General features: G+C 46.9%; 2 protein-coding genes and 1 long non-coding RNA gene across 7 annotated transcripts in view; 2 read left to right on the forward strand and 1 right to left on the reverse strand.

The window, feature by feature from the left end:
• Window positions 1-1,269: 1,269 nt before the first annotated feature.
• EGR2 (early growth response 2) lies at window positions 1,270-4,488 on the forward strand (the record flags this gene model as incomplete). The annotated part of the gene is given in 3 exon segments (XM_079313018.1): window positions 1,270-1,475; window positions 1,477-1,721; window positions 2,069-4,488. Coding segments are annotated over 3 exon segments (1,650 nt in total). The 3' UTR covers window positions 3,268-4,488.
• Window positions 4,489-5,630: 1,142 nt separating this feature from the next.
• ADO (2-aminoethanethiol dioxygenase) lies at window positions 5,631-8,727 on the reverse strand. Its single transcript, XM_079312734.1, has one exon. It carries the CDS (start codon window positions 8,665-8,667, stop codon window positions 7,918-7,920), a length of 750 nt encoding a protein of 249 aa, XP_079168860.1. The 5' UTR covers window positions 8,668-8,727; the 3' UTR covers window positions 5,631-7,917.
• Window positions 8,728-8,791: 64 nt separating this feature from the next.
• Window positions 8,792-25,946, forward strand: part of LOC306805223 — a 103,903-nt gene continuing 86,748 nt past the window's right edge. For 2 of the 5 annotated variants that reach the window (XR_013775151.1, XR_013775152.1), the window contains exons 1-2: window positions 9,392-9,549; window positions 24,477-24,661. This is a non-coding gene — a long non-coding RNA (uncharacterized lncRNA). Of the gene's footprint in view, window positions 8,840-9,387; window positions 9,550-24,476; window positions 24,662-25,946 lie in introns of those variants that run through there. The other 3 variants (XR_013775153.1, XR_013775154.1, XR_013775150.1) reach the window with 2 other exon arrangements.

Here is a 25,946-nt window from a genome sequence, read left to right on the forward strand (position 1 = left end):
CACAGTCTGTAATGTATTAAACACATAAATATTGGTATCTGCAGTTAAAAATGAAAGTGAAAGGTTTTTAGCATTCCTGTGTATTCTCTGGCTTGTTGCTTTGGAACAGGAATGCACTGTCATAATATCTCTCATATGTTACCATGTCTTGCTGCTGCTTGGGTTGTCAATGGGTTGTTTTTTTCACTGCAGATTATTGAAAAGGGGCCTCGCATGCTACAGACCATATGTGAGAGTTGCTTTCCTAAATGCAGCAATAAACAGCCACGAGATGAAATATTCCCCAAGTAATGAGATTAGTGACATGGGATACAGCTTTCAAAAATAATTACATCTGACACCCTCATCAGCAAGAAGTTGTAGGGGCTGCAAGCTCTAAGCTTAGCGTATGAAATTGTATGAAAGATTGGCTTCTCCTGGGATGGGAGGCACAAGGGGGGTTATTTTTAGTACTTTGGAGAAAAAAAAAAAAATCCTGAATTAAAGCACTTCTTGGTTTGGTACTCTCGTTATGGAGGAGATGAGGGAGAAATAAAGCAAAAACGTCAGCGGAAATGTTACTGAGGATAGAAACTGTGGGAGCAAGAGGTTGAACTGAGCAAAGTGGGAGCGGTGGGGTTAGAATGGAACGAGTTGGGGCGGAGGGGGGCACTCGTGTCTCCCCGCCATCCCTCCCTGTCCCGTTTTCGCTTGTGCCCGTCGGTACAATAACAACCCAGCGATGGCGGAGCAGGCGGTTCCGTTTTCGCGACGGTATATATAGATCAGACACTTTCCAAAACAAGCAGCGCCGCCGAGTCGCTGTGTTCGGTGGCTCTTTCCACCCGTAATTCAGAAAAAAAAAAATAAAAAATATAATTACTTTTTCTTTGAGAAAGGAGAAGCTCTATTCCGTGAGTGCGGCTGTTTCCTGACCCGTCGCCGGTTTGCGGTTACAGGCTGCTGAGAAAGTGAGCGGGGTCTGACGGGGCGGCCCCGGGACCTCCTCTGTTTTTCCGAACCTTTTAAAAATTTTCCGGAACGAGCCCTAAAAGGGCAGGCGGGGCGGAGCCGGATCCTCGCCTTTTTAGGACAAGGACCCCGCCACCGGAATACCCCTCTGGGCGGCGCGGCGGGCGGTGGCGGGGGCCGAGCGCGGCCGGGGCGGGTCGGGGCCGCCCCCGCGGGGCGCGGGGGGTGTGCAGGGAGGGGGGTGGGAGCGGGCGCGGGCTGGCGGGTCCCGCATGCGGGCGCCCACGTGACCGCCGGGCGCCGTTCCTCAGTCCTTATATGGGCAGTGACGTCCCGGGTATTCAGGGGGCCCCCATAAATAGTTACCGCCAGACTTGTCCTCCAGCGCGAGCTGCGGCGGGAACGCGGCGCTCCCGGGGCACCGCACCGCCGCGACGGGGCGGCCGCCCGCCCGCACATGCCGCCCGGGCTCCCCGCGATCCCCCCGCGCTGGTAGTGGGAGGCGGCGGGAAGCGCCCCCTCCTCCCCCTCCCCGCCCCGAGTGCCCACCGCCGGCCGGGAGCGCCACTCTCCCGGCCGTCCCACTGCCCCCATGATGACCGCCAAGGCGGTAGACAAGATCCCGGTGACCCTCGGTGGGTTCGTGCACCAGCTACCCGAGGGCATTTACCCCGCGGATGACATCTCCGCCGCGCTGCCAACTTCGGTCGCGATCTTCTCCAATGCCGACCTGGCAGGGCCGTTCGACCAGATGAGCGGTGTGGCAGGAGGTAAGCGGAGCCCTCGCAGGTGCGGGCTGGGCCGCCCGCGGAGAGCGGCGGGGCGGCGGAGACTCGGGGCGGCGGTCGGGGGTCGGACTGGGACGAGGCGACGGGACCCTCTCCGGGGCTCTACCGCTGCCCGGTAATGGGTCCTCGCCGCCCTTTCGTGGCAGCCCTACCTCGGCACCCAGCACGGGGAGGAAAGTTGCAGTCGGCACGGAACCCCCCTGCATCCGGAGCGCAACATGTGCGCACCGCATCCCCCTCGCTGGGCCGGGGCGGGCGGCGGCTGGGTCGGGTGTCGGTCGTCCAGCGAGTGGCGGCGCGTAGGGCTGACCTGATCCTTGCTCCCCCAGACGGCATGATCAATGTGGACATGGGCGACAAGCGGGCCCTGGACCTGCCCTACGGTGGCGGCTTCGCGCCCAACGCCCCGGCTTCCCGCAATCAGACCTTCACCTACATGGGCAAATTCTCCATCGATCCGCAGTACCCTGGCGCCGGTTGCTACCCCGAGGGCATCATCAACATCGTGAGCGCGGGGATCCTGCAGGGGGTCAGCACACCCTCCTCCGCCACCTCCTCCTCCGCCTCCTCCGCAGCCTCCTCGGCCACCGCCGCCTCCGCCACCTCCCCCAACCCGCTGGCCGGGGCCCTCGGCTGCACCATGGCACAGGGCCAGCCAGCCGACCTGGAGCATCTCTACTCGCCGCCGCCCTATTCGGGCTGCGGTGATCTGTACCCGCAAGACCCCTCCTCGGCTTTCCTGCCCGCCGCCGGCGGCGGGGCACTGCCTTTTCCCCCGCCGCCCTCCTACCCCTCACCGAAGACGGCGACGGCCGACGGCGGGCTCTTCACCATGATCCCCGAGTACGGAGGCTTCTTCCCGCCGCCTCAATGCCAGCGGGAGCTCCACGCCGGCCCCGACCGCAAGCCCTTCCCCTGCCCCCTCGACTCGCTCCGCGTCCCGCCGCCCCTCACGCCGCTTTCCACCATCCGCAACTTCACGATGGGGGCGCCTCCGGCGGGCGCCGCCCCCGGCAGCGCTCCCGGCAGCGGCAGCGGCGGGGGCGAGGGTGCGGGCGCCCGGCTGCCCGCCGGCGCCTACAGTCCGCACCATCTGCCGCTGCGGCCCATTCTGCGGCCTCGCAAGTACCCCAATCGGCCCAGCAAGACGCCGGTCCATGAGCGGCCCTACCCGTGCCCCGCCGAGGGTTGTGACCGCCGCTTCTCCCGCTCCGACGAGCTCACCCGGCACATCCGCATCCACACGGGCCACAAGCCCTTCCAGTGCCGTATCTGTATGCGGAACTTCAGCCGCAGCGACCACCTCACTACCCACATCCGCACGCACACCGGCGAGAAACCCTTCGCCTGCGACTTCTGCGGCAGGAAGTTCGCCCGCTCCGACGAGAGGAAGCGGCACACCAAGATTCACCTGCGCCAGAAGGAACGGAAAGGAGCCGCCGCCGCCGCCGGTGGATGCCCGCAATCCGCCGGCGGGAGCGGCACCGCCGCCTTGGCCCCCTGCGCGGCGCGGACGCGGACGCCCTGACGGCGCGGAACGAGCAGCACCCAGCGCGGAGCCGCCGCCGAGTGCGGCGGGCGCGGAGCGGAGCGGAGCTGGGCCCGGCGGGGCGCGACGAGCACCTGGCGGCGCCGCGAGGTTCCCCCGGGCCGGGCCGGAGCGGCGGGTGTACATAGGGTCTGCGGTGGGAGGATGGATGCATGCAGTGCCGTCGTGGTGAGGTGTCCTTGGTGCCTTGTGTGGTGTAGAGCCCCGTCTCCTGTCTGCATGTGGGGGGTGCCTTACCGATCCGCTCCGACGACAGCGGCGACACCGAGACCGGAAAGTTTTTTCCTCCCTGGTTTTAGTATGGCTGTACATTTCTGCCTATTAATATTGGGATTTTTTTTCTTTTTTTTTTTTTTTTTTTTTTTTTTTAGAGACTATATTTTTGTACGCACTGGTTTGGGGTTTTGTTTTTGTTTTTTGGGGTTTTTTTTTTGTGATTTATAAGTGTTCCGTTTGTAGTAAAACTTGGGACGAGATGTAGATACTCGGGCTGGGACCGGCGCCCGTGGTCGGCCGGGACCCAGTGCGCCGCAGGTAACACGAATAATGCACAACCACTAACGGAGGCTGGAAGGAGGAGGGGGGGGTTATCTCTCTGGCCGCTCTGTAAATAAACTTTTCGACAATAGGGTAGGTGCTTACAAAATTTATAAAAGACGACAAATAAATCTCTTAATTATGCTAAATTGACATCTTTATTTCCGTAGGTTCCCTGGCCTGACCCAGGGAGGGGATGTCGTCCCCGACCCACGCCAGGTCCCTGCGGCGGAGGGCTGCGTGGCAGCCTGGCCCAGATCTGATGGGCGCACCGCACCGCCCCGCAAAGCCTCGGCGTGGAAAACCTGCCTCGGCCCCAGTGTACAAACACTCGCTTTTGGGCGCGGGAATTTCCCTCGGAGACGAGAGACGGATAATATTAACGAGGGAGCGGGGTGGGTTTTTTTTGACTCATTCTGTTTTGTTCCGCGGTTACGATCCGCCCCAGGCAAGCTCTGCGAAGTGGGCTCCGGAACAGTAAGTGCCGCCGCCCCGACGGCCGCCGCTCGGGGGAAGCGGCTCCCGGCGGCGCGGGGTTGCGCGGGCGGCGGTGCGCCCGAGGACTCCGCAGCGGCCCGGGGCGGCGGGGCTCACCTTCGCACCACAGCCGGACTATTTTCGCTGAACCCACACGGCCGCAATATCGTGCCTTTTTTGTTTTGGTTTGGTTGTTTTGGTTTTGGGGTTTTTTTTTGGTTTTTTGGGGTTTTTTTTTTTTTGGTTGTTGTTTTTTTGTAAACTTATTTTAGTTGTTGTTTTATAAGATGTTATCCCGGCCTCGGCCCACCCTCGGACCCTGCCGTCGGTGCAGGGCCGTAAGCAGAGGCTTGCCCCTCTGCCACACAGATCCCCGGTGCGCCCGCACTGCAGAGGTGAGCACCACTAATGCCACAGCCCAGCAGAGCAGGGCCAGGGGCTTAAGCCCTTTCTTGGTGGTTCCCAGCTTTGATTGCCCAGGTGCCACATCCTGTAGTGCCCCAGCAGCATCTGCCTTTTCTGTCTGATAGAAATCCCTGCTCCCCACCTTCTGGAACTCATGCTGGCTTTTGGGACAGCTGTTCTTCAGTGGGAGCTGAAATGACATGTCTGGTTCTGAATCTAGACAGTTCTAAAGTTAGGCATGGACCTGCCTGTGAAAGAGAAGCACACTCACTGTCCTTCCATTCACCTTAGCAGCACAAGTAACCTTCACATCCCAGTTTGCAGTTTTGCCATCGATACCATGTGATCCTGGCCCACAAGAGACCACAGCCTACTGCTGGAGGGATGTCATGCAGAAGCTATGGCCTGCTCACCTGCTGGGCTTCTGCAGGCACTGCCACAGCCTTGGATAACCACAGCTTGGTCACAGCCAGAGCATCCTGAGCAAAATTGATATCTCAGCTGCCCAGACACACAATCCAAGGCTCCCCTTGCACTTTACAAACTACTCTCTCCAGCCATGCTACCAAGTTAAAACCCAAGCCAAAAATAATACAAACAACACATAAATCATAAAAGAGGTGAGCTAAGGAAACTGTCGGTGACTAGTGTACAGTTACAAGAACACCTCACAGGGCATAAGTATCAATGGTCCTACACTCCTGTCTTTGCCTTACAGTGAGAGCCAGTTTCAAAAGTAGCAATAGCATATGTGCTTGGATTTGCCTGCATGATCCAGGCTGAGAATCCAGTGCTAAGCATAGCCTCCCAAGGAAAAGCCAGTTAACACTGTTCACACTGTCTGGCAAAAGAAACTAGAGCTCTGTATCGTACTTGGCTCGAGGCTATTACACTTGTGCAGGAAAGTAACGACTGGTCAGTGGTGAGATATCCTGTATTTATTCTACAATTTAGCAATAACAGTTATTTTGCTGTGTGAAAACACAGTAACCAGAGTGCAGAGAGAAGGAATGGCATTACAGACTAAAACCTTCTGCTTACAGGTATCCAAAACATAGGAAGTAAGCAAGGCTTTTTAAAAAATGCATCTCAGGTTTTCTTTGTTATTTTCCAGCTTTAAATACTTTGATACTAACAGTTTAATTAAAAAAAAGGAAAATAAAAAAAGTTTTGCTATAGTTACAGCACTGTGCAGCATAGCCATACTGTCTTCTTCAGAAAGATGCATTAAATAGTGTCCCACTAAACATCTTGACTATGTTTTACACACGGAGGGAAAAAATAAAAACTCAGCAGAAAGACCTAAGGGGAGGATAGAGCAGATGGGATACAAAATGCTCATCGTCGCAGTTTGTTTTTCCAATACAGCTGTTTGCATGCACTATGCTATCTTCTTTGTGGACTTCTGAAAAAGGATAACTGCCTTCATTAGGCTTGGAGAGAGGTAGAAACAGGCTGTAACAGAGGGAGGCATTGCCCTATAATTAATGACTACATTCGATCAAGAATTGTTAAACATTAACTAAAGCTAAGCTGCAGGGGAATTCCTAGAAAAACAGGTAAGCCAGCTGCAGAAATATCAGACACCTTTAAGTGCTCTAAGAATAAATTAAAATCACCTGAAATAATTTCTACCAATTTTTCTTTGCAAAAGAATTATTCCATGCATGCATAATGGCTGACTGCATATTACATTCATTCTTTCACAGGCCAGGGGGGAAAAAAAAAAAGCAGCAATGCGATATCAGACTAATTTAAAAATTCACACATACAAGCCACTGTACAGGAAAAACAAGTCTGCTTTTATAAATACACAGAAAAGTAAAGCCAGTTGTGAAATGATTACTGGAGCAGGTTGGAACATCACTTAGGAGGTTGCTAAGTTGTGTTTTCTTACTCAAATTCTCACATCCTGAGTAAGATGGCCAAGGCAGCCCTGCCCTGGCTTTCTGGTAGGAAGTGTGCATTAGGATGGACAGGCATGAGACCAGTTCCTGCAGCACAGATACGGCATTTCACCTCTATAAAAACCTTCTCTCATGTTAGAAAGATTGCACTCCTGCTGTGGACAAACTGCATCTCCAGACCACTTCCATCATAGCAAGGCGAACCTCATGGTGTCTCTTCTAATCTACATTTATTTAAAAGCCTTATGAAAAAGTAGTCTTTATAAATAGTATAAAGAGGGAAACTGCAAGGTTTCAAAAGCCCAAAGTGTTCATGTATAAAAACACAGACCACACGTTAAAGAGAAGACACCAGACCGAATCCTATCAGTACCTAGGGTATGCACTGCAGTATACTGAGGGTTTGCAAATATGCTGTTTCTACAATAGTGTCCACAACAGTGGATAGTTGTTTTTTTTGCCCAGTTTCTGCCACCTTCTGCCACTGCTGCGTTAGAGGTTCCAAGCGAGGTTAATTAGCAGCTGTCTCCTTCTAGCTGAAGGAAGTATGCATAGATGCATTCGGTAATTCTCAGTTGCAATAGTGAGATCTTGTATACAACACTTCAAAGAACTGTTGAAAAGTAACTCCGAACCTGACCGTGTCCATTTGGAGCAGTAATTTCCTTAACTCCAGCCCTGGGGATTGATCACTGGCATTTACTGGAGGAGTATGTCCTGGCTCAGGAGCTGCTCTGGATTTGTTTTTTACTAGCAGGGTACAGCTCTTCTTGAGAATTGCCCTGGAGACAGTCCCCAAAGGCTGTAGCCAGATCAACCCCCCGTCCCAAACACCGTGGGTACAGTCCCCTGGTCCTGTGGTGCCAGCTGGCTCTGGCAGTGGGAGCCCCCTGGGAAAAGCCGGGCACCCTGTGACAATTCTTCTGGCATTTACTCTCCCTTTGGAGCCTGAACCCCCCCTCCCTGATGCGTGGCCCTAATTATTTACACAGGATACTGGAATATTTCCCCAACCCTTCAGCTGAGCAGCTTAGCCGTGCTGCTCCCGCACATCGGTCCCAAGGGCATAAACACGTTCTGGCGCTTTATTTCCCCGACTCACGAAGCCCGTGATCAGAGGAAGGCTCTGACCCACGGCACTCCCGCGAAGCTCGAGCCGGCACGAAACACCGCGTCCCCGCGGTGCTGCTGTCCGGCGGGCTCGGAGGGGCGGCCGGGCCGGGGGCGGCGAGTTCCCCTCTCGGCGGGGCGAACGCACATCGTCCCTAGCGGCCGCCGCCCGGCACAGGCCGCCGGCGGCGGCTCAGAGGCAGACGCGAGGCCCAGGATAGGGCTCGCCCCCGCACCAGAAGTCGGCGGCCTGCGGGGTCTCCACCAGCCACACCTCCCGCGGCAGCGCGGGCGGCTCCGCGCCCGCCGGCGGCCCCTCCAGCAGCCGGTAGTAGTGGCAGTCCCGGCCGTGCTGGGGGTCGTAGGGCGGCGCTAGGATGTCGAGGAAGGCGGCAGGCCCGTCCACGGCGTCTATTTGGTGAAGGTTGTCGGTGTGCGGCGAGAGCAGGCAGGGCGGTGAGGCGGGCGTGTAGTGCTGGCGGGAGCGGAAAAGGGCGCGCAGGCAGGGCCCGCTGCCAGCGGCGGGGAGCGGCGGGGCAGCGGCGGCCCCGGCGGCCCCGGCGGGCAGCGTGTCCATGCAGGCGATGCGCAGCGTGCCGTACAGCACCTTCAGCATGCCGTTCATGCCCGGGTGGTCGTGCAGCGGGATGCAGGCGCCGCTCCGCAGCAGAAATACGCCCATGCTGAAGCTCTCCGTCTCGCAGATGTGCATGTAGCTGACGGGAGGCACCACGCCGGCCCACGGCGGACCCCCGCCCGCCGCCGCCGCCGCGGCCGAAGGCCCCCGGGGCGCCAAGTGCAAGTCCTCGGCGCGCACCTCGTCCAGCAGCTGCTGCAGACGGTGCAGGTTCTCCCCGAAGGCTGGGCCCGCCGGGCTGCGGAAGGTGATGCGCGCCTGCCGCGCCACCCGCTGGATCAGAGAGGCCATGTTGTCCCGGGGCATGGCGGCAACAGCCCGGCCCGGCCCGGCCTCGATGGGCGGGGCCCAGCTCCGCTTCCGCCACCGCCCCCCGGCCGGCCGCGCAGCCGCGCCGCCGCCGGGCACCACGGGGCTCGTAGTCCGGACCGGGGCCCCGCCGGGGGAGCGCGGAGGAAGGAGAAGGGGAGCAGCGGAGGTGAGGGGGCGCGAGGGACGGCGGTGCCAGCTGGCTCCCAGAACTTGTTACGGCTGCCACCGAGCGGCGAGGGGAGACGAGCGTGAGGGGAGACGGGCCGGCGGCAGCGGCCGCTGCCCCGGGCTGAAGGGTCCCGCTCTCCGAGGCTCTAGCACGGCTGCCCGGGGGGCTGCGCTGGGGCTGCGAACCCGCGGCAGTGAGCTGCCCCGTGCCACGTGCTTCCTTCCGCACCGCTGTGGGGAGCTGAGGAGGCACAGCAGCAACTTGTTACTTTGGCTTGTAGTTAAGCCGCGTAAAATTGAGCGAGGTAGTGCAAGTGCAGTGTGTATGGACGTGTAACAGCTGCCCATAGACAATTTATCTTTTATCACTAACTGCGTGATATAATCACACAGTTTGGGCAAACTTATAAGATCTGAGCTTTGTGGCACCTCCTCTCTCATTTCAGTATTGGGTCGAGGTCATGCAGCAGGTACTGTCCTTCATGGTCACTTCTTATGGTCACTTTTGAGTGTGATAGTGTCTGAATTTGTTATCTTTATCCACAGGTGAGCACCGACGAGCACACACAGTTCCAGATGCCGATCGTCAGAGAATCCACGTGTAACTGAAAGGATGGATAATCTTTTGGCTCAGCTCCAGCCTGACGGAGCCTGCGTGTGGTTGTTTCAGGCTAATGTACAAAAAGGGTACTGCATTTGTTCTGCCAGGTTTTTGTTTAATTTGTGTATTTGTGGCAATGATCTATTACTTTCTTTCTAATTGGCGTGGCTGTGCGTAGCAGATCATGCCTAAAAATCTTTGCTTTTGAACTCAGAAATTCACCTGTTAGTGCTGGGATTTTTTAAACAAGATTAGGCTCTGCTCACAGAAATATACAGATTCATTCCACCTTGAGTTCACTTACTTGCAGAGGTGTCCAGCATTTAAGTACCATGGTAGGTCTAGGTTCTGAGAAACAGCTGAATGATAGTATTTAATCAAATATGACCCCGGAGGCTGCAGCCTGCCTGGTTAAAAAATTTCATTTTAATGCCGGGTAAACCAATGTGTTTTCTTGATTAAAGGCAAACTGAAGTTGTAAGATATGCATTAAACTTAAGTAATATTTACATGACTTTACAGTATTCTTATACTCTATCATAGAATGGTTTGTCTTGGAAGGGACCTTAAAGATCATCTGGTTCTTGGAACATAGCACCATGGGCAGGAATGCCACCTGTTAGATCAGATTGCTCAGGACCCCTTTAAACTTGGCTTTGAACACTACCTGATGTGGGGCATCCACAGGATCTCTGGGCAACCTGTTGAAGTATCTCACCACCCTCACGTGAATGATGAATAGTCTACATGAATCAGAAATACAAGTGTTGTGGCATGTGATGGCCCAGTGGAGGATGAAATACTGACGCTGTAGACAAAGATGTGTCTTGGATCTCTTTTTCCAAAACTATTTCCTGCCCTCTATAAATAAATTTGGGGCACAGAACACAAGTTCAGATCTATCTGCACAGAAAAGGATGTTCATTTGACTTTCTGCATTCCAGTTCAACCTGAAGCTACAAAGCATTGCAATCTTCAGCTGTTTGTTAAGTGCTGAGTGATTTGTTAAGTCTGCCCAGAGCCAGTGTTGGGAGCACAGGGTGAAGATTGGGTGTGTATTTCTGTACCTGGTAGGAACAGCTGTGTCTGGCAGGATGCTTAGGATGAGGGGCCATTATCCCAAGTGGAGAGGTAGAGTGTTTAAAGGTCTGTGAGCCTTCCTGTATGGAAATGAACTGCTGAGGACACTCTCATTGCTGTTGCTTTTGGTGGTAACTGGCATTTTGTCAGAAGCCAAGGGATTTGAAGGCTCCATGTTCAGTGTACTCTTCTATTCAGCCCCCTTCACAGGGGTAGTCAGTTTAATTGTGAAGATGTGCACTGGAATTTTTGGCAGTACTGTTACCAGTGATAATGCTAAATTCTTTATTGGCTACCTATCTGTATCCTGCCCCAACGATTGCATTTTGCTTGCAAGTGCTAGAATACTTGTTTTTGGACACGCTGGTTCTTTTTCTATGCAGCACAAAAATCAACTCTTTTGTGGAAACAAATGCTTGGTATTTGTTGTACATTGTGTGCTTGGAGTAACTTGCAGCTCAAGGAAAGATCAGTATGAAAAAGCAGGATTCTGAGTCTGAACTCAGCTTGCTCTTGCCTTGCTGACTGCAATTAGGTGAGTTACTTGACCCTTTCACTACTTATCACTCTGTAAACCATGAATGGTAGGTTCTACATACAAGGATATTTATTAAGATTTTAAGAACATCTTGATGTGGACAATCCTGGTGCCATGTTAAACTGGTGATGAGGTTTGTATTTTGTGTAATTGATCATCCTGTGGTTGCCAATGTTTTTAACTGTTGTACTGATTGCCATTTCTAACAGATAGAGACAAAAATATATTAATATTCCAGTTAAATCCTATATCACACCCGCATTTTTTTCAGTGCAGTAATATTCAAACAAACCAACCTCAAAAGAAAAGTAAACTGTCCAGCCAGCTGACGATTAAATTGACATGTTTTTTCTTCTGAAAGGCCATATTCTTAGGTCTCTACTATCTTGAGCGTATGTGTGAAAAAAAAATCATGATGTAGTTGCTTGGCTAGGCTTTGGGACTGTGTTGTGTAGGTAATGCAATGAGCAAAGTTCAGCTTGGAGGTTTTATGATACAACCAGTGAGTGGGAAGTCAGGTTCACATTATGGTTTTGGTCTCCTCCTGTGTTTATTTTGTTTCTCCACACACTGAAAGAGAATAGAAACTGCCACAGCTCTTTTCTCCTGGTCAGCCCCACTACTTTCAGTCTTCTCCCATTTCTACCTGGACTCCAAACTGTGAACAACTTGTGGTCCTTTGTTGCTGCTACATATTGCACGTCCCTCCAAGTTTGTGAAAAACCATCATTAATTTTTGCTTTCTTCTTGAGGTTGCTCCCCATACATCCTAATTTCTTTTGAGAAGTTAGAATTCTCTGTAACCATCAGATCTAACCGTCTGTAATGGATGAAAATGGCAGTTGCTTGTGTAGAAAGTCAGTGGTTGCCTGTTGCTAAATCTTGTCTCACAATGCCAGAATACTTTACAAGACTCAGAATTTGGACAGGCAGTACAGAAACCATTTTCTGTTATAATATTGCTAACAGCTGCAGATATGTATTTACATAGGACAAACCCAAGATCTCTGTCAAAGAGCATATTTTTTGCACTGATTCTGCTACTGATTCTTCAAAGGTGTTTTTTGTTTTGATTTTTGTTGTTGTTGTTGTTCTGTTTTGTTTTAATAGCTGCCACCAATGAAGAAGCTAGATAAGAATGCAGCCAAACGTGATTCAGATGAAAACAGGACTTAAAAGAGAAGACAAACAACATGTCTGTAATATTTGCTGGCTCTCCAGTAATGGCTTACATAAAAGAAAGTTGGTTGTCAATTATTCATCAGAGAATTTATATATCTGTGGAAACATAGGGGAGTGCTAGATATAACTGCACTGAAATCAAAAGGAGAATTAGGTTCATATATATACCAAACATCAAGCAGATCTATGTAACATTAAGACTCCCACCCACCTTTACAACTTCTTTACTGAGTTGCATCCTGCATTCCATTAACTGCTGGAGAGAGTCCAGAGGAGGCAACCGAGATGATTAGGGGGATGGAACAACTCTCCTGCAAGGAAAGGCTGAGAGAATTGGGTTTGTTCAGCCTGGGCAATGGATGGCTTAGGGGTGACCTAACTGTGGCCTTCCAGTACCTGAAGAGAGGCTACAAGAGGGATGGTGATGGGCGTTTTACCGAGGCATTTAGGGACAGGACAAGGGGGAATGGATTCAGATTGAGAGCAGATATTATGAAAAACATGTTTACTGTGAGTGTGTTGAGGCCCTGCACGGTTGCCCTGGGAGGTTGCCCTGAGTGGCAGGTGTTCAAGGCCAGGCTGAACTGGGCTCTGAACATCCTGGTGTAGTGGAAGGTGTGTCTGCCCATGGCAGGGGAGTTAGAACTAGATGTAGATGATCCTTAAGACCACTCCATACTCAGGCCATTCTATGGTTCTATGAACCATGTAATTCACCCCTTGCTGCACTCTTCGTGTGTTGTAGCTCCTCAGCTAAATGCACTGTTTCTGTATAAAGCACGTAATTAATGAGTTTTATTGACAGTTTGCTACAGAACAGCCTAGAGCAGGAGTTGGAGTGACTCAGAGTAGGAAAGGCTGTGCAGCATGCAACTCCCTGAGCATGAATTTGCAGGAATAATGAGTCTTATTCAGATCATCTGAATTTAGCTCCATCGGCTTCATGCTTTCCACTGATGCAAATCAGATCTGTTCTGATGTCTCTGGTGCCACCTAGGTTAGACTGTGGTGATGGGTGCTGTGAGTTAGCCATGGCCATACTCCTTCTGAACTCACTGACTGCCTAGGGCTGACCCGGGATGTGAGGAGGAGGGAAGCTGCTTCATTGCAGGGAAAGCCTGTGTCTCTGTGTGCATGTCTGTGCTTTCATTGTCACTGACCTCAGTGTCATATATTTATTTTCACCTGATGTGTGAGAGGTGCAGTAAAAGAGCACTTTTGCCCTAGGCTAGGCTGTGACAATTGGCAGTAGGTAGAAGTAGGTTGCTCACTAACTGGAGTTCCAGTGGGTGCGAGCTGTGGGTCTGCCACTGCTTGTGCTGTGCTAAGTGATGGTCACACACCAACTCTGAACAACCTTATTGTCAAGGTCTAAAGTAATCCTGTTTCAGTGGCTTAGAGAGTTACTGCCATGCCACTGAGTCACACTCACTCACAGCCTTCCCTCACTGCCAAAAATGCTTCAGCACAGAATATCTTGATGGTAAGCCTTTCTCACAATCATGAGTGAGGACTGGGTGTAGCTGTCACACAGGTAAAGCCATAGTAACTTGATTGCCTTTGGTTATGCATGCAACTTATTATTTTAAGAATAATTTTTCAGCAAGAGAGAGAAACTTAATTTCTTAATGATTTGGGATCAAGTTTATCACGGTGGGGATTTATATAGGGTAATCATGGATGATGAATTTAAGAAGGAAAGAACAGCGAAAAAAACTTTTCTATTTTAAATAAATAGTCGATTTAATTTTTTTTTCATGGAAAGACTTAATGTTCAGCAGTAAAAGAAGTTAATGGTAAAACTTAGTGGGTAAAGTTTTTAGTGGGATGGAAATTTCTTTCATTGTTTTCAGATGTTTGTAAGGTTTAGGTTAATTGGTAAATCAAAATTATTCTCTGTCCTATAGGTAGATAGTCTGTGTTAGACTCCATGCCTCTGTGAGGAGGAAGGAAATTTTATTCAAGTGTTAAAACAAGTGAGATTGACTGAAGGAAGCAGAAGAAAAAAGGCCAAGACTGCAGAGCTCTTACAGCCACCCGTGCATAGCACTGATCTCTCTTTGAGAGAGCAACCAGTGCCCAAGTCAAAGAACATCAATTAGAAATCATTGGCAATTGGTAGAGAAAAATATAAAGGAAAAAGAGAAGGAAGAGATGCTAGAGTGGGTGAAATGCCAATGAATGAGGTCAGGGGGATGTTCCAGAGAAGCAGCATGAAGAGGTGAGTTGGTGTGGTGCAGGAAAGGAGGCAAGGAGGGAACAGGGAAGTTTGATTCCATGACATACAGCTGCAGATGGAAGCTGTTAAAAGGGACATATGAAGGAAGACCTTTGGAAGATCAGTGCAGTGTGTAGGCTGGGTTTTGAAGTGCAGATTGAAATTATATAAAAATTTTAATTTCTTTAAAAATTAGGATAGTAGTGGTGTGTTTGAGGATAAAGTAACAAGTCTCAAGTTTGGAAATGACATATCTTTTCCAGAGCCATAAACATGACCTTTGCTGGTTGTGGTTTAATGCTTGGAGTATTTACGTGACCACATGCCCCTTTTAGGGTAGAATAATATAGCTGTCAGTAACATGCCACTTCTGTATAACTTAGGATGATTGAGGAAAAAACCACAAAGTTATCGAAGTACAATGGCAAGTTAGTTCAGATACTAAATATCTTGATTTTACTTTTGCACTTCACAACATGGTAACAGAAGTGTGGTAGATTTTTCTTGGAAAATTAGAATGTTCTAGCAAAATCTGATGCAGAAACTCCACTTTTTCCTGAAGACTAGCTTCTACTATTTCCCATAGCAGGATCAGGGCCTAACAAGCCACACGTTGTTCTTACTGTTGGTTTTGGGTTTTTTTTTAAATCTCTCAGAAAACAAAATTCTCCATATCTCTGTGTTTAAATGATTGGAAATTAAACTTAGGGGGATCTAGCATGTGATTACTTTTTTAGAGAGGATTTTCTTCATAGCTGAATTGGACTGAGTTTTTTTCCCCTCACAAACCAGATGGTTAGTGATTCAGTACTTTTAGCAATAGAAAAATCATTAGTTTTCTTTCCTCAGTAGTTGGTGTGAATGTACTTTTCTTGATCTATTTACATATTACATAAACACTGTACCAGTATTTCTGTACATAGGTTGCAGTCCTGATCCTGCAGAGAGCCTTGCACACGGGAGTTGACGTGGCTCATGTAGAACTATTTGCATGGAACTCATGACAGTGTCGTAACTTTATTTGTATCCTTATGTGTCTACTTAAATTTACAAGACTCTATGAAGATTTCACTACAATTTTAAGTCCACAAAACAATTGAGTAATTTGGCACACTTGGCTTTCTTTTCACCTAACAAGGTCTCTGATCTCTTCTGCTGTGTTCCTGTGGCTTTTGAGTTATGCTAAAAGCTTTGTCTTTATTATAGAGTCTAAGCTCTTCCTGATGTGCAGGGGGAGCAAGGTCCTCATTCATGTAACCTTTTAAAAGACTTGTACTGGTGCTACTCCCTTTGGAAGGGATTGCAATAGCAGTGACAAATACTTGCGAGAATATTAAAAAAATTCACGAGTACTTGATTTATCAAGGTTATATGTATCTATATTTTTTGGTGTATACATAATGTTAATTAGAACGTACGTTTAACCCATATATGCTGTGTCAGCATGTGGGTATTTAAGATAGAAGGTTCTGAAGCTGTTACTAGACTTACTGTATTACAGTATCCAGTCACTCCTTCCCTATACAAGAAGATGCAAGTAAGGTTGTCCAAGCAGCCTGACCAATGTCCTTTCCAAGCAGTTAAGAGCTGTTTTGTAAAGCTTTTACCCTAGCTTTACCTGAGAATTAAAATGGTGAATGCATAGTCTCCTACTGCTGCTTTATTGAGATCATTATACTCCAAATACAGTGGCCATGTTCTCTATTTGCAAATCTGGCTGTATACAGTTGGATCATAATTATCTGATTGTCTTCTTGGCTCCTGCCTCATGTCAGTATGCTCTGGTTGAGTCACTGAGGGATTGTGCACAGAGGAGCTGGCTGGCCCCTTGCCTTGTTTTCCAGGTTTACCAGAGTTAAAACCCATTTACTATGATTTTTGCTTGAAAAATGTGATAATCTTCTTCTTCCATGTGTTCTAAAAGGGGAAAAAAGGCACAAATTAGCATCAGAGTTACTGTACTGTGACACATCAAGTTTTTCCCTTCAATTAAATTATTCAGTGGAAGGGTGTCAGAAAGAAGTCTTTGAAACTAGCACTGTTTGTTTGGCATGGATCAGTAGTCAAACTGGGGTGATTCAGTGTGCCTTGTATTTGTGAAATAAGTTACTTTTCCCTTTATGTAAGGGGAAGCATTTGGGGGAGTTGGCCTCTCAGGCTGTGTGGTCACACAAAAGTGTGTCTGTAGGGTATGTAATCCTGCGGGATGCTGCTGCAAGGGGTGGTGTGTGGCTACAGTCAGAGGTCAGACTGCCCAATGGGAGGAACAAGAGCTTCTTCAGCCACAGCTCTGTGTGTTTCATATGAAGGGTTGTACCTTCTTTGAACCTCATCATGGTCGTAAATGGTCACATTTCTTATAACTGGGAATTGCTTTGTTACATTACCAGAAAGAAATAGAATCACAAAGCAGTGGTTATGCACTTCCAAACACTGTGTCTGTAGAAGAGCTGAGTAGTGACTCCTAATGCAGCTGTTGTGGGCATGTAGAGCAATGTGATCAGGATTTCTGTTCTCTCAGGCTGGTTGTGCTTGCTCTTGTGCTTGTTGTAATTGATTGGCTGGAAGCACTGTGCTTGTTTCTTAGTGCACTTGTCCTGGTGCCCACTGGCACTGTCCAGCTGCCATCCCTGGCTGGCCAGGTGTTACACTGGGAATGTTACTGTGCTAATGAGTGTGACAGTGGCTGTAATGTGTAGCAAAGGGGGTCCGGGAGAAGTTAAACGAGGTTGATCCGCCAGTCAGGAAAAATGGGCAAAAATTTGCCCTCTATGTGGAGTGCACTGAAGAAACAGTGTTGGAGATCAGTTATCTGTTGACACTTTTGAGTTCCACAGAGTAAATGCTGTGTGGAAAACTTGGCTCAGAGCTTTGAGGACTAAGTAATTGAGGTAAACCCTGAGTTACACAGGACATAGGCATGCTTTTATAAGTACTGGAAGTACTGAAGAGCATTTCTTTTGATTTCAGTTAATAATAGGGAACATTGTATACAATTGTTTGTTTGATTGGTTAATTTTATTGGTGTAAATACAAGTTTGCCTTTTATTCAGTGGTACTCAGCTGGTGTGCTTTTGGTAAATCCAGTGAATTAAAGGGAGTAAGTAATGTCCCCTGGTCTGTCAGTAAAACAAGTTCATTTAAAATTGAGGCCATGAGGGATATGGTGAGGCTGAAGAGGAGTTAGAAAAACAGTGAGCAGAACTGGTCACCTGTGCTGCAGAACAGAAACCTTCAGGCCACATGTGTCACAGGCACACAACTGGTGCTGTGAGCTGCCTCAGTGTAAAAGGAGGGGTGCTCTCCCATGTGTGCTATGAAATTCTAACACCACTGATCTTAATGAAAATGCACTGGGTTTTGCACTGGGGCAGATGAGAGCAGAATCTGGCCAACTGTTAATAGCTTTTTGTATTTGAGGCTGAAATAAAGTGGCTGTGTATGCAAATAATTGTGCAAGCATGACTTCTGAATGACTCCCAAAAGGAGAATTCAGTATTTAATTGCTGGAAATACAAACTGTTTGGCACAAATATCCTGGTTTGGCTGAGCTATACTTGACCTGTGACAGAGAGAGCAAAGGTGATTTTAAGTCCTGGGATCTGAGGGGCCAGTGTGTAATGTAACTTGAGTTAGAGTCAGTGTGTTGACTGCTTTGTAATTGCAGATACTTATTCTGTGTACAAAACCAATTGATTCATTATCTTTTATTTCTATTATCTCCATCTTTATGTGTGAATCTGAGCTATTTGAGTTCAAGGGAATGGCATATAATTAGAATTTTAAAAAAGGGGCTTGATAACAAAAATTTGATTGCTCTGATATAAAGATGTTCTGGTGTAATCAAAATGATGAAACTGGTTAAATCTATCTTCAGAATCTGAAAACTTTGCAAGAAGTCTAAGAAGTTCAAAATAACCTTCCTTCCACTCCATGACCTGCATTTCTTGCAGTATTTTGATCCATGCCTTGGAACAAGGATAGTATAGCTCTTAGAATATAAGAGACAATTAGAAGCAACCATGATGCTGTAGCTTAACACTGTCACTCTTCAGCTGTACTTCAGGAATCAGCTGAACTCAAGGAACTCTGCTCTTAGTACAGAAGTCATGTGGGGAAGATGGCTTAAGCCATCTTCATTTTGTTAAATTCTGAAACTGTGATAATCTCACCATAAATTATCAGATGTCCTTACACCTAGAAATGTGGCCATCCCACTTTAAACTCTGGAGAGCAGAGAATGTTTTTCCTGGAGCCAAGATCTATAAATGCTTTCAGCTTTCAAAGAGTCTCCAGTATTTCAAAGGAAGTTTTACTTACACAAGCTAAATATTGCCGCTTTTAAGTGCAAGTGTTGATGGTGTGGAGAGATATGAAATTTTGTTGGATACAAGTGTGAGCCCAGAGTTGATGGGGTATGTTTGAAAATAGTTCCTGGCAGAAGTTACGCTGGCTGAGAATCATCCTCACACTGTGTTGACATCACTGGAAGATGCACACATGAAATGAAAGTACTGTGTGGCCTTTAAGCTTCTGTTCCTTTGGTACCTGAGGTTTCATAATACACAGAAGGAACATTCACTTTTCCAGGTAATTGTTACAGAATGGGTGTCTGATCTATTTCAGTCTGCTCTGTCTGGGGAATGTCTCCATGACTTTAGTGAAGTGCTGTGCATGCACAACAAAGAGACTTTTTGGATGGAATTTGTAATGCAGGACTCATTAACTGATAGTGGATAATTTTGAAAGAGATTAGTACAGCACTTGCTGCTCACTTAGATCATAGAAATAACTTGAGGGAATATGTTCACCATACTGAGATGTTCTCTAAAATGCTTGCTAACAGATTACTTATGCTTCTGTATGCCAAAAGCAGTAGCTTTTTCTCCAAACCAAACAGAAAATTAGATTCTTATTTTTTTTTGTATGAACAGTAAGCGTGAAAATTGTTATGGATGTTATGTAAGGGTCACCAGTGGGAAATCAGGTCCAGTGCTTTGTGTGTTTGTCTAAGGCAAGTGGCATTTCCATTTTGTTTTTCAAGACCACTGAGGTCTTGTCTGCAACTATATCAAGAATATAGTCACTCATTCTCTATCACAGAAAAATCAGTCTAGTTTCCTGTTGGTGTGTGTCTCCTCCCTTTGGCTGCTTATTATTTTAGGTACAGCTCTGTGGGACAGGAACTGTCGGTCAGTACACATGAGCCTGTGGGCACTGCTGGAACAAAGAGAGCAACTTTCCTTCCACTCTGCTGTTTTGTCTAACTGAAGGCTGAACTGGAGGGCTGGTGGTTTGCTTTTCCAGGTGAACCTAGGGAAGCAGGTGGATTGCATGAGGAGTCCTGCATCGCTCTGGCTGGCTCTGAGTGTGGCTGGATACATCAGAAATCCCAGAGCTTCTCAGCTTTCAGCCCTGTCTCTGTGTCCTACAGCACCAGTCTCCAGGGAACTATGATTACTAGATTGGAGGATATGCATTGCATAAAAAAGTTCCAGTCCCTGGGAGTTTAGGAGAAATATCAGAATAAATACTTATAACTTGCTTTCATGTTACATGGCATGGGACTTGCTCTTCCTTGCAGATGACTTCTCCAGTGCTGTTTGGATGTGCCTGCTGCTCTGTGATTGCTCCTAAAGCCTTGATTTGACAGCAGCCTCTGGCATGCTGTGGGCCAGCAGATCTGCATAGCAACAGACCTGTCAGTCTTCCTGCAGAGAGTTGAAGGAATTTTGGAGAAAATAAGTGAGTCAGAAATTTGCCATTCTCTTCTGTGGCAGTTCCCTGGATTCAAAGTGTCCCTCATCTCTGGCACAGGTGGGCAGCGGGCTGGGAAGGAAAGCAACACAAATTCTTTCGTCTTTCCAATGCTTGGGGCTGCTGATACTGGGTGTTTTAAGTGTAGGTTTTTGAGAGAAGAGTTATAGGTGAGGGAGAAGCATCACAGTTAGGTGAACTGGAGGGATAGTACTTGGACCTCTTGGAATATAGAACAGTCTGAGGAAAAGGAATAAGATTAAAAGAAAGAAAATCCTCTTAATTTGGGTGGTGTCATCTTGTCATTGTCAGTTCTGTAGTTATGTAGCTGCAAGCCTCCAGCTGCCTGCTGTGCAAGGAGCAGGTCATTAATTAAAAGGCATGGCAGAGTGTAACATGCTTAGGGTTTTGAGGTGCCAACCAGTTAATACTGCCCAGAATTACTGCAGCGTGCATGTTGAACACAAGGTATGGTTCTAAGAGCTAAAAAACCTGTTATCCACTGTGTCATCCTTGAAGACAATGTGACATATATGCTGAAACCTAAAACTTCCTTGTTCTCTGCCTCCCTAGCAGCTTCATACATGCATCCAGCTTCTCCTCAGTGTAAGCCACAAGGTAAGAATCTATCTAACACAGGGACTGGGAGAGCTTTGGGGTTCCCTATGCCACCTGGCTGTGCAGCAATCCTATGCCTTTTAACCTAAGAATTGCTAGAGCAGCTGAGTAATGATGCTGGGCATGGCAAAGGATAAGAGCAGGTGTACTGCTGGGTGTATAAATCCTTGGCAAGACTGAATGCCTGTTCTGAGATGGAAAGATGGGTCAGAGACCGTGGGACTGAGGTGAGAGAGTGTGAAAGTGCGAAAACACACTTGCTATATGGCTGCTGAGCAAAGAGCAGGAAAGGATTTCACTGGTTTTGGCTTGAGGGATTAAGCAAGAAGTGGTGGATCAGAGAGAAAATAATCTGATTGGACTATAATTTGTACAATATACTCTCAGCTTGCAGTTTATCCCAGACCAGATTATAAATGTTCAGTAGTGTTTACAAGCATCTGGTCGTCACTGCCCAGACAATTTTCCTCCTCTCATTTGTCATACACACTTGCAGATTTAATACTTCAGTCGTGTGAAATAATGCATCCCTTCTGCCATTCTCATGGAGATGTGTTGCAATGATATCACTTCCTAGTGAGAGACTGGTGAATCATTTTGTTGGTCTTCATGAATCTCTTCTTTGCGAATAGTTTCTGCACTAGCCTTAATACAATTTTCAAACGCAAAATCATAATATCAGGGACTTTTTAAAAAAAACTTTCTGTTAAAAAGACAATAGTGCCATTATTTGTTGCATAGCATACTGAACCCAAGTTCTCAGTATGCTGCTGAAATCTCTCCCAACCAAATATATTTATGTAACTCGATGTATTGACACCTATCCAGTCAATCCCTCTCCAGCAGTGGGAAGCTTGCTTGCAACAGGGTGGGATACAGAGGACACTTATTTGTCTCACAGACTCAGGTGGATGGTCTGATAATTGAAAGTTTAAAGCTCTCCTGTGGATCTGGTAAACTTGCATGGGAGCAGAAGCACTCTGAGCTGTCATGGCTGGGTGTGCAAAGACTCTTCTACTAATTGGAAGCCTCTAATTGTCTGCCTAGGAGGTGTGACTGGTTGTTCATCTCCATCAGCTTTGCACCTCAAGTGGTGTAAAGAAGGTGGAAATCAGGAGTAAGTAGATCCCTCAGAATTGCCTTGTCCTGGGAAGAAGAGATGGCAGTCTGTGTGATTGTAGTGAGGCAATGTGCAAGGCCTTTGACATTTTATGCATTGGCGAGGGCCTATTCCTGGGGAAAAGGGAGTTGCTTGTGGTGTGAATATGGTCCTGTGAAAGTAAAGGCACTTATTCTTTACTAGTTTTTTTATTACTAGGTTTATTCTTGGCCAAGCCTGAAGTTTCTTGAATTGTCTTTAAGACAACGCTAATCTTCTGGCAGCTGCAGTCAGGGAATTGCATGGGAAGCACAAAAGTGCCTTTGCACATTTCCTTGTTTGATGGGCCAAGTGTCCTTCTGTCACACAGATATCGCCTGTTTCTTCAAGCAAGCACAGAGCGTGCTCCAGCAAGCCCACTGCTGGAGCCCTCAGAGGGTGTTTCCATGTTATTTGTACTGCTCATTGCGCCTTTCCTTTGCTCTCTGATACATCACACATTGCCAGGTGGTATTTGTAACATGTTCCATAGAATTCTAAAATGAAACTTCTTTGGAGGAGGTCAGGATGCTGTGCGGGACACATCCTGTGTGTGGGCTGAGTCTGACAGATTCCTGTTGCTGTTATCCAACAGGCTTGTCAGAAACGACAGCACTTGCCTGTGGACTGCCCTAACACAGCAATACCAGCCTAAGTGGGAACTGTTAATAGTATTGTTTGCCCCTGTGCTCACATTTGTAGTCTCTCTGCAGTAGGAGAGACACAGTGTCTCTCCAATATCTGGATGGATAGTTGCATGTTTTGGAATAATGATACCAGGCACCATTCAGTTCTGAGCAGTCAATGTACAATTGTTGCAATAGAAAACAGCACAGAAGGTTGCTTAAGAGTTTTTTCAGTTATCAATGACTTTTCTACCCACAGACAGGTAAAGAGGCAACATGTCTAAAAGTTTCGTCACTCTGGAAATGGTGCCAAAGTTCAGATCTTCCTAATTCATTGCTGGGAACATCTATTCTCACACTTATGCCTACATGCTACAGATTTTTCTGTTACATTTCTTTTTTTGTGATGGATTAAATCCCTTTTTTTATCATTATGTAAGGTTGTTTGACTCCTGCCTTTGTTGCAGCCGTTAGTGCATTTGACATGTTATTAGCACTCTATAGTGACCAACAGGGGTTCTCAAAACAGCCATTGCTTCACCCTCTCTGTAAGCTTGTCTGCATTCCAAGGCACTTATTTTTCCATCTGGTCCACTGTTAGTCTCCCATTGCAAATTATCTGATCTCTTAACGCACAGCCTAATTTTTCTTACTATATTCAGTGGAACGACTGACCACTGAGTTTAGCAGATCCAGATTGGTATTATACCTGTGAGAATTTCCTGGTTGCATGATTTCTGCTTATTTTGCAAGGCTTTTTGGTTCCCTGCTGCCTTGATTTCAAACATATGACCTTGAAATTGGTTGATATGAACATGACTTTTATTTTCATTTGCAGCCCCTAGAGCATTGTACTTGCAGAATTACCTTGTAACTGTGCTGAATTAGAGCCAGAGCCCAGCTGATATTCCCAGACTAAAGGATATGATAATTTCTAGTGACCTTGGTGCCTTTCTTATGCTTTTTTCCTAAACAATGCCTTTTTGCCTTGTATGTGATCAGTGATTTTGAAAAAAGTATTTCCTTACTTACCTATTACAATTTAAGAAAATAGTGTGCCCTCTTATGTGCACACTTTTCCCATCCTTTGGTGTTGTAAATTGCTCATCTCTTTCCATTGTTATGGGAAAGCATTTAATAGACACCATTTTATAGAGAAAGTAATGGAAAATCTAACAACTTGGTACTCTGCCTGTAGGAACTCTCAGTCTGAGTATGGCAAAATTTGCAAATATGTGGTATAGGCTAACAGCTAAGGAGAGGAAGGGAACAGAGTTGCAGACACTAAAGACAGGATGAGGGCAAGATGAAGGACAGGGGATAATGCTTGGCAAGAGATCCCAAATGATGTGGATCAGCTTTACTCCCATTGAATTTGAGTGTTATCCTGAATTTGTTGAGATAGAACATCCAAAGCCTTCCCAGGGGGAGAGATCTTAGCCCAGAGAGCAGCATGGGTAAGACTCAGAGCACAGAGGAGAAAAGGAAACACTTAAGGACAAAAGGAGTGAGAAAAGCAGAGTGAGTGAGTAGGGAGGAAGAAAAGCAGAGGGGTTGGGAACAGCCTGAGGTAGGACTTTGTAAAGACAAACTGGAAACTTCAGCACAAGAGCTTGAATTTGACCTGAAAGTCAAAGAGAGGATGACAGCATTTCTGCTCTTAGTTCTGTGTTTGGAATTTCAAGATTGTTTTGCCTCTGGAGTCTTTGGTCTTGCTCAGTTCCATTACAGTGGGAGTGGGTAAATCAGGTTTTGGTGACAGTGAGTTTTTATCCTTGGGCAGGTGCACCTGTCATGCCTTTTAGTAAAGGTTACTGGTGGAACTAACAGCAGCTTTTTGGAAAGCAGCACTAATACAATAGTTTTGTTTCCCCCAGCCAAGAACAGGGACTGTGTGGAGAGCTGTGTTTGATGGCACCTGGGTCAGCAGAAGGGCACACAGGTTATTCTGCTACTTGCATGTCTGCTGGAGAAGGTGGAGGTGTCCCTGTGCCATACTGATAATACAACAAAACTGCTGTGAAAGCCCTAATTAGAAGATGAATGTGATGCTATAAATAAGGTAAGTTCCTGACTGAAGAAAAACCTAATAATGAGATGAACAATTAGCTTATCTTTCACTTTTCTAGATACTTTAAGACCTAAAGATTTAGAATTAATCTAGAAGAAGCTGGAGAATTAATTTGAAGCTGCTTAAGGCTTCCTGATTGATTTATGATACTCTTCTGGAAGAAGAGACTCTTAACTTGAAATTAGCTTAATCCTCACTTTATTATTGTTACTGGTCAAATTAATTGCTGTCTTTGTCAGAGATCATAAACACTCAGCAAATCTGATAATACTTAGGTGTTTTTATTTCTTGAAAGGTGAAGATGTGTAAAAAAAAGAGAATTTTTGTGGAAGTTTGTTAAAATGAAGAATCTTAGTAATATACATGAATCTATAGAACGTGATCTGAAATCTTATGCCTTTTGAGGTTTGCACTTGTTCCACTTGTGTTTTGTCTCTTTTTCCAGTCATAATTTCAAAAATGTCAGAGTAGCCACAACAGAGCATTTCTCCCGTTCCCACCTGGGCTCTGTGATGTGAAAAAATGTTAGCACACTAGTAATGAGCATTGCCTAGATATTGGACTGGGCTGCTAATAATTTTACATATTTCAGAAAAGTTGAAAAACTAGATTAATGAAACAGCACTCATAAACCATTACCTTACCCCAAAGACGTTAGGGTGGTTGTGGCTGTGCAGAGTATCTTAATCAGACATCTTTCACCCTTTCACAAATCTTTTCTTTTTGAAGGTAACTGGGGTGGTCTTCCTTTGTTCAATTTCTGTAAATTTGGTACATCACTTTCTGGTTATGCAGCTGATTCTTGTGTTTATGTGAATGGCTATTTAAAAAAAGGAAAGATCAGATGTTTGTTGTTTCATTTCAACATAAATCAAACTTTGTACTCACAAGGCAATTCTAGTTTAGTCCCAGGAATAGCTTTAGTATTGCTAAGTGTCTGGAGAGTATTGACCATAGAGACATGATTTTAAACAGGCTATAATAGTTTCTACAGCTGTTAACAGTTCTCAGAAGAAAGGCAGTATTATTCATCAGTATTTAAAATGTGCATGACTTGCATTGCACAGAAGTCAGATTGGGAGAATGTCAAAATTTTTTTTCTGAAATTCTGCCAGGAAAGTCTTCAATAACTGGAGAAATTCTTTTCACTGGTGAAATCAACATGCAGCACATTGTGTTATTATACTTGCTTGTAGCTCACCATGAAAGTTGTCTTTGTATGCGTGGATGTACGGCTTGTACTGTTTTGTTTTTATTTATTCTGCATTCTTTATTA

Source organism: Erithacus rubecula, assembly GCF_903797595.1.
Source record: "Erithacus rubecula genome assembly, chromosome: 9".
NCBI lineage: Eukaryota > Metazoa > Chordata > Aves > Passeriformes > Muscicapidae > Erithacus > Erithacus rubecula.

Excerpts from the sequence above, each read along its gene's own strand:
- ADO (XM_079312734.1), bottom strand. The coding sequence starts at position 8,667 with ATGCCCCGGGACAACATGGCCTCTCTGATCCAGCGGGTGGCGCGGCAG.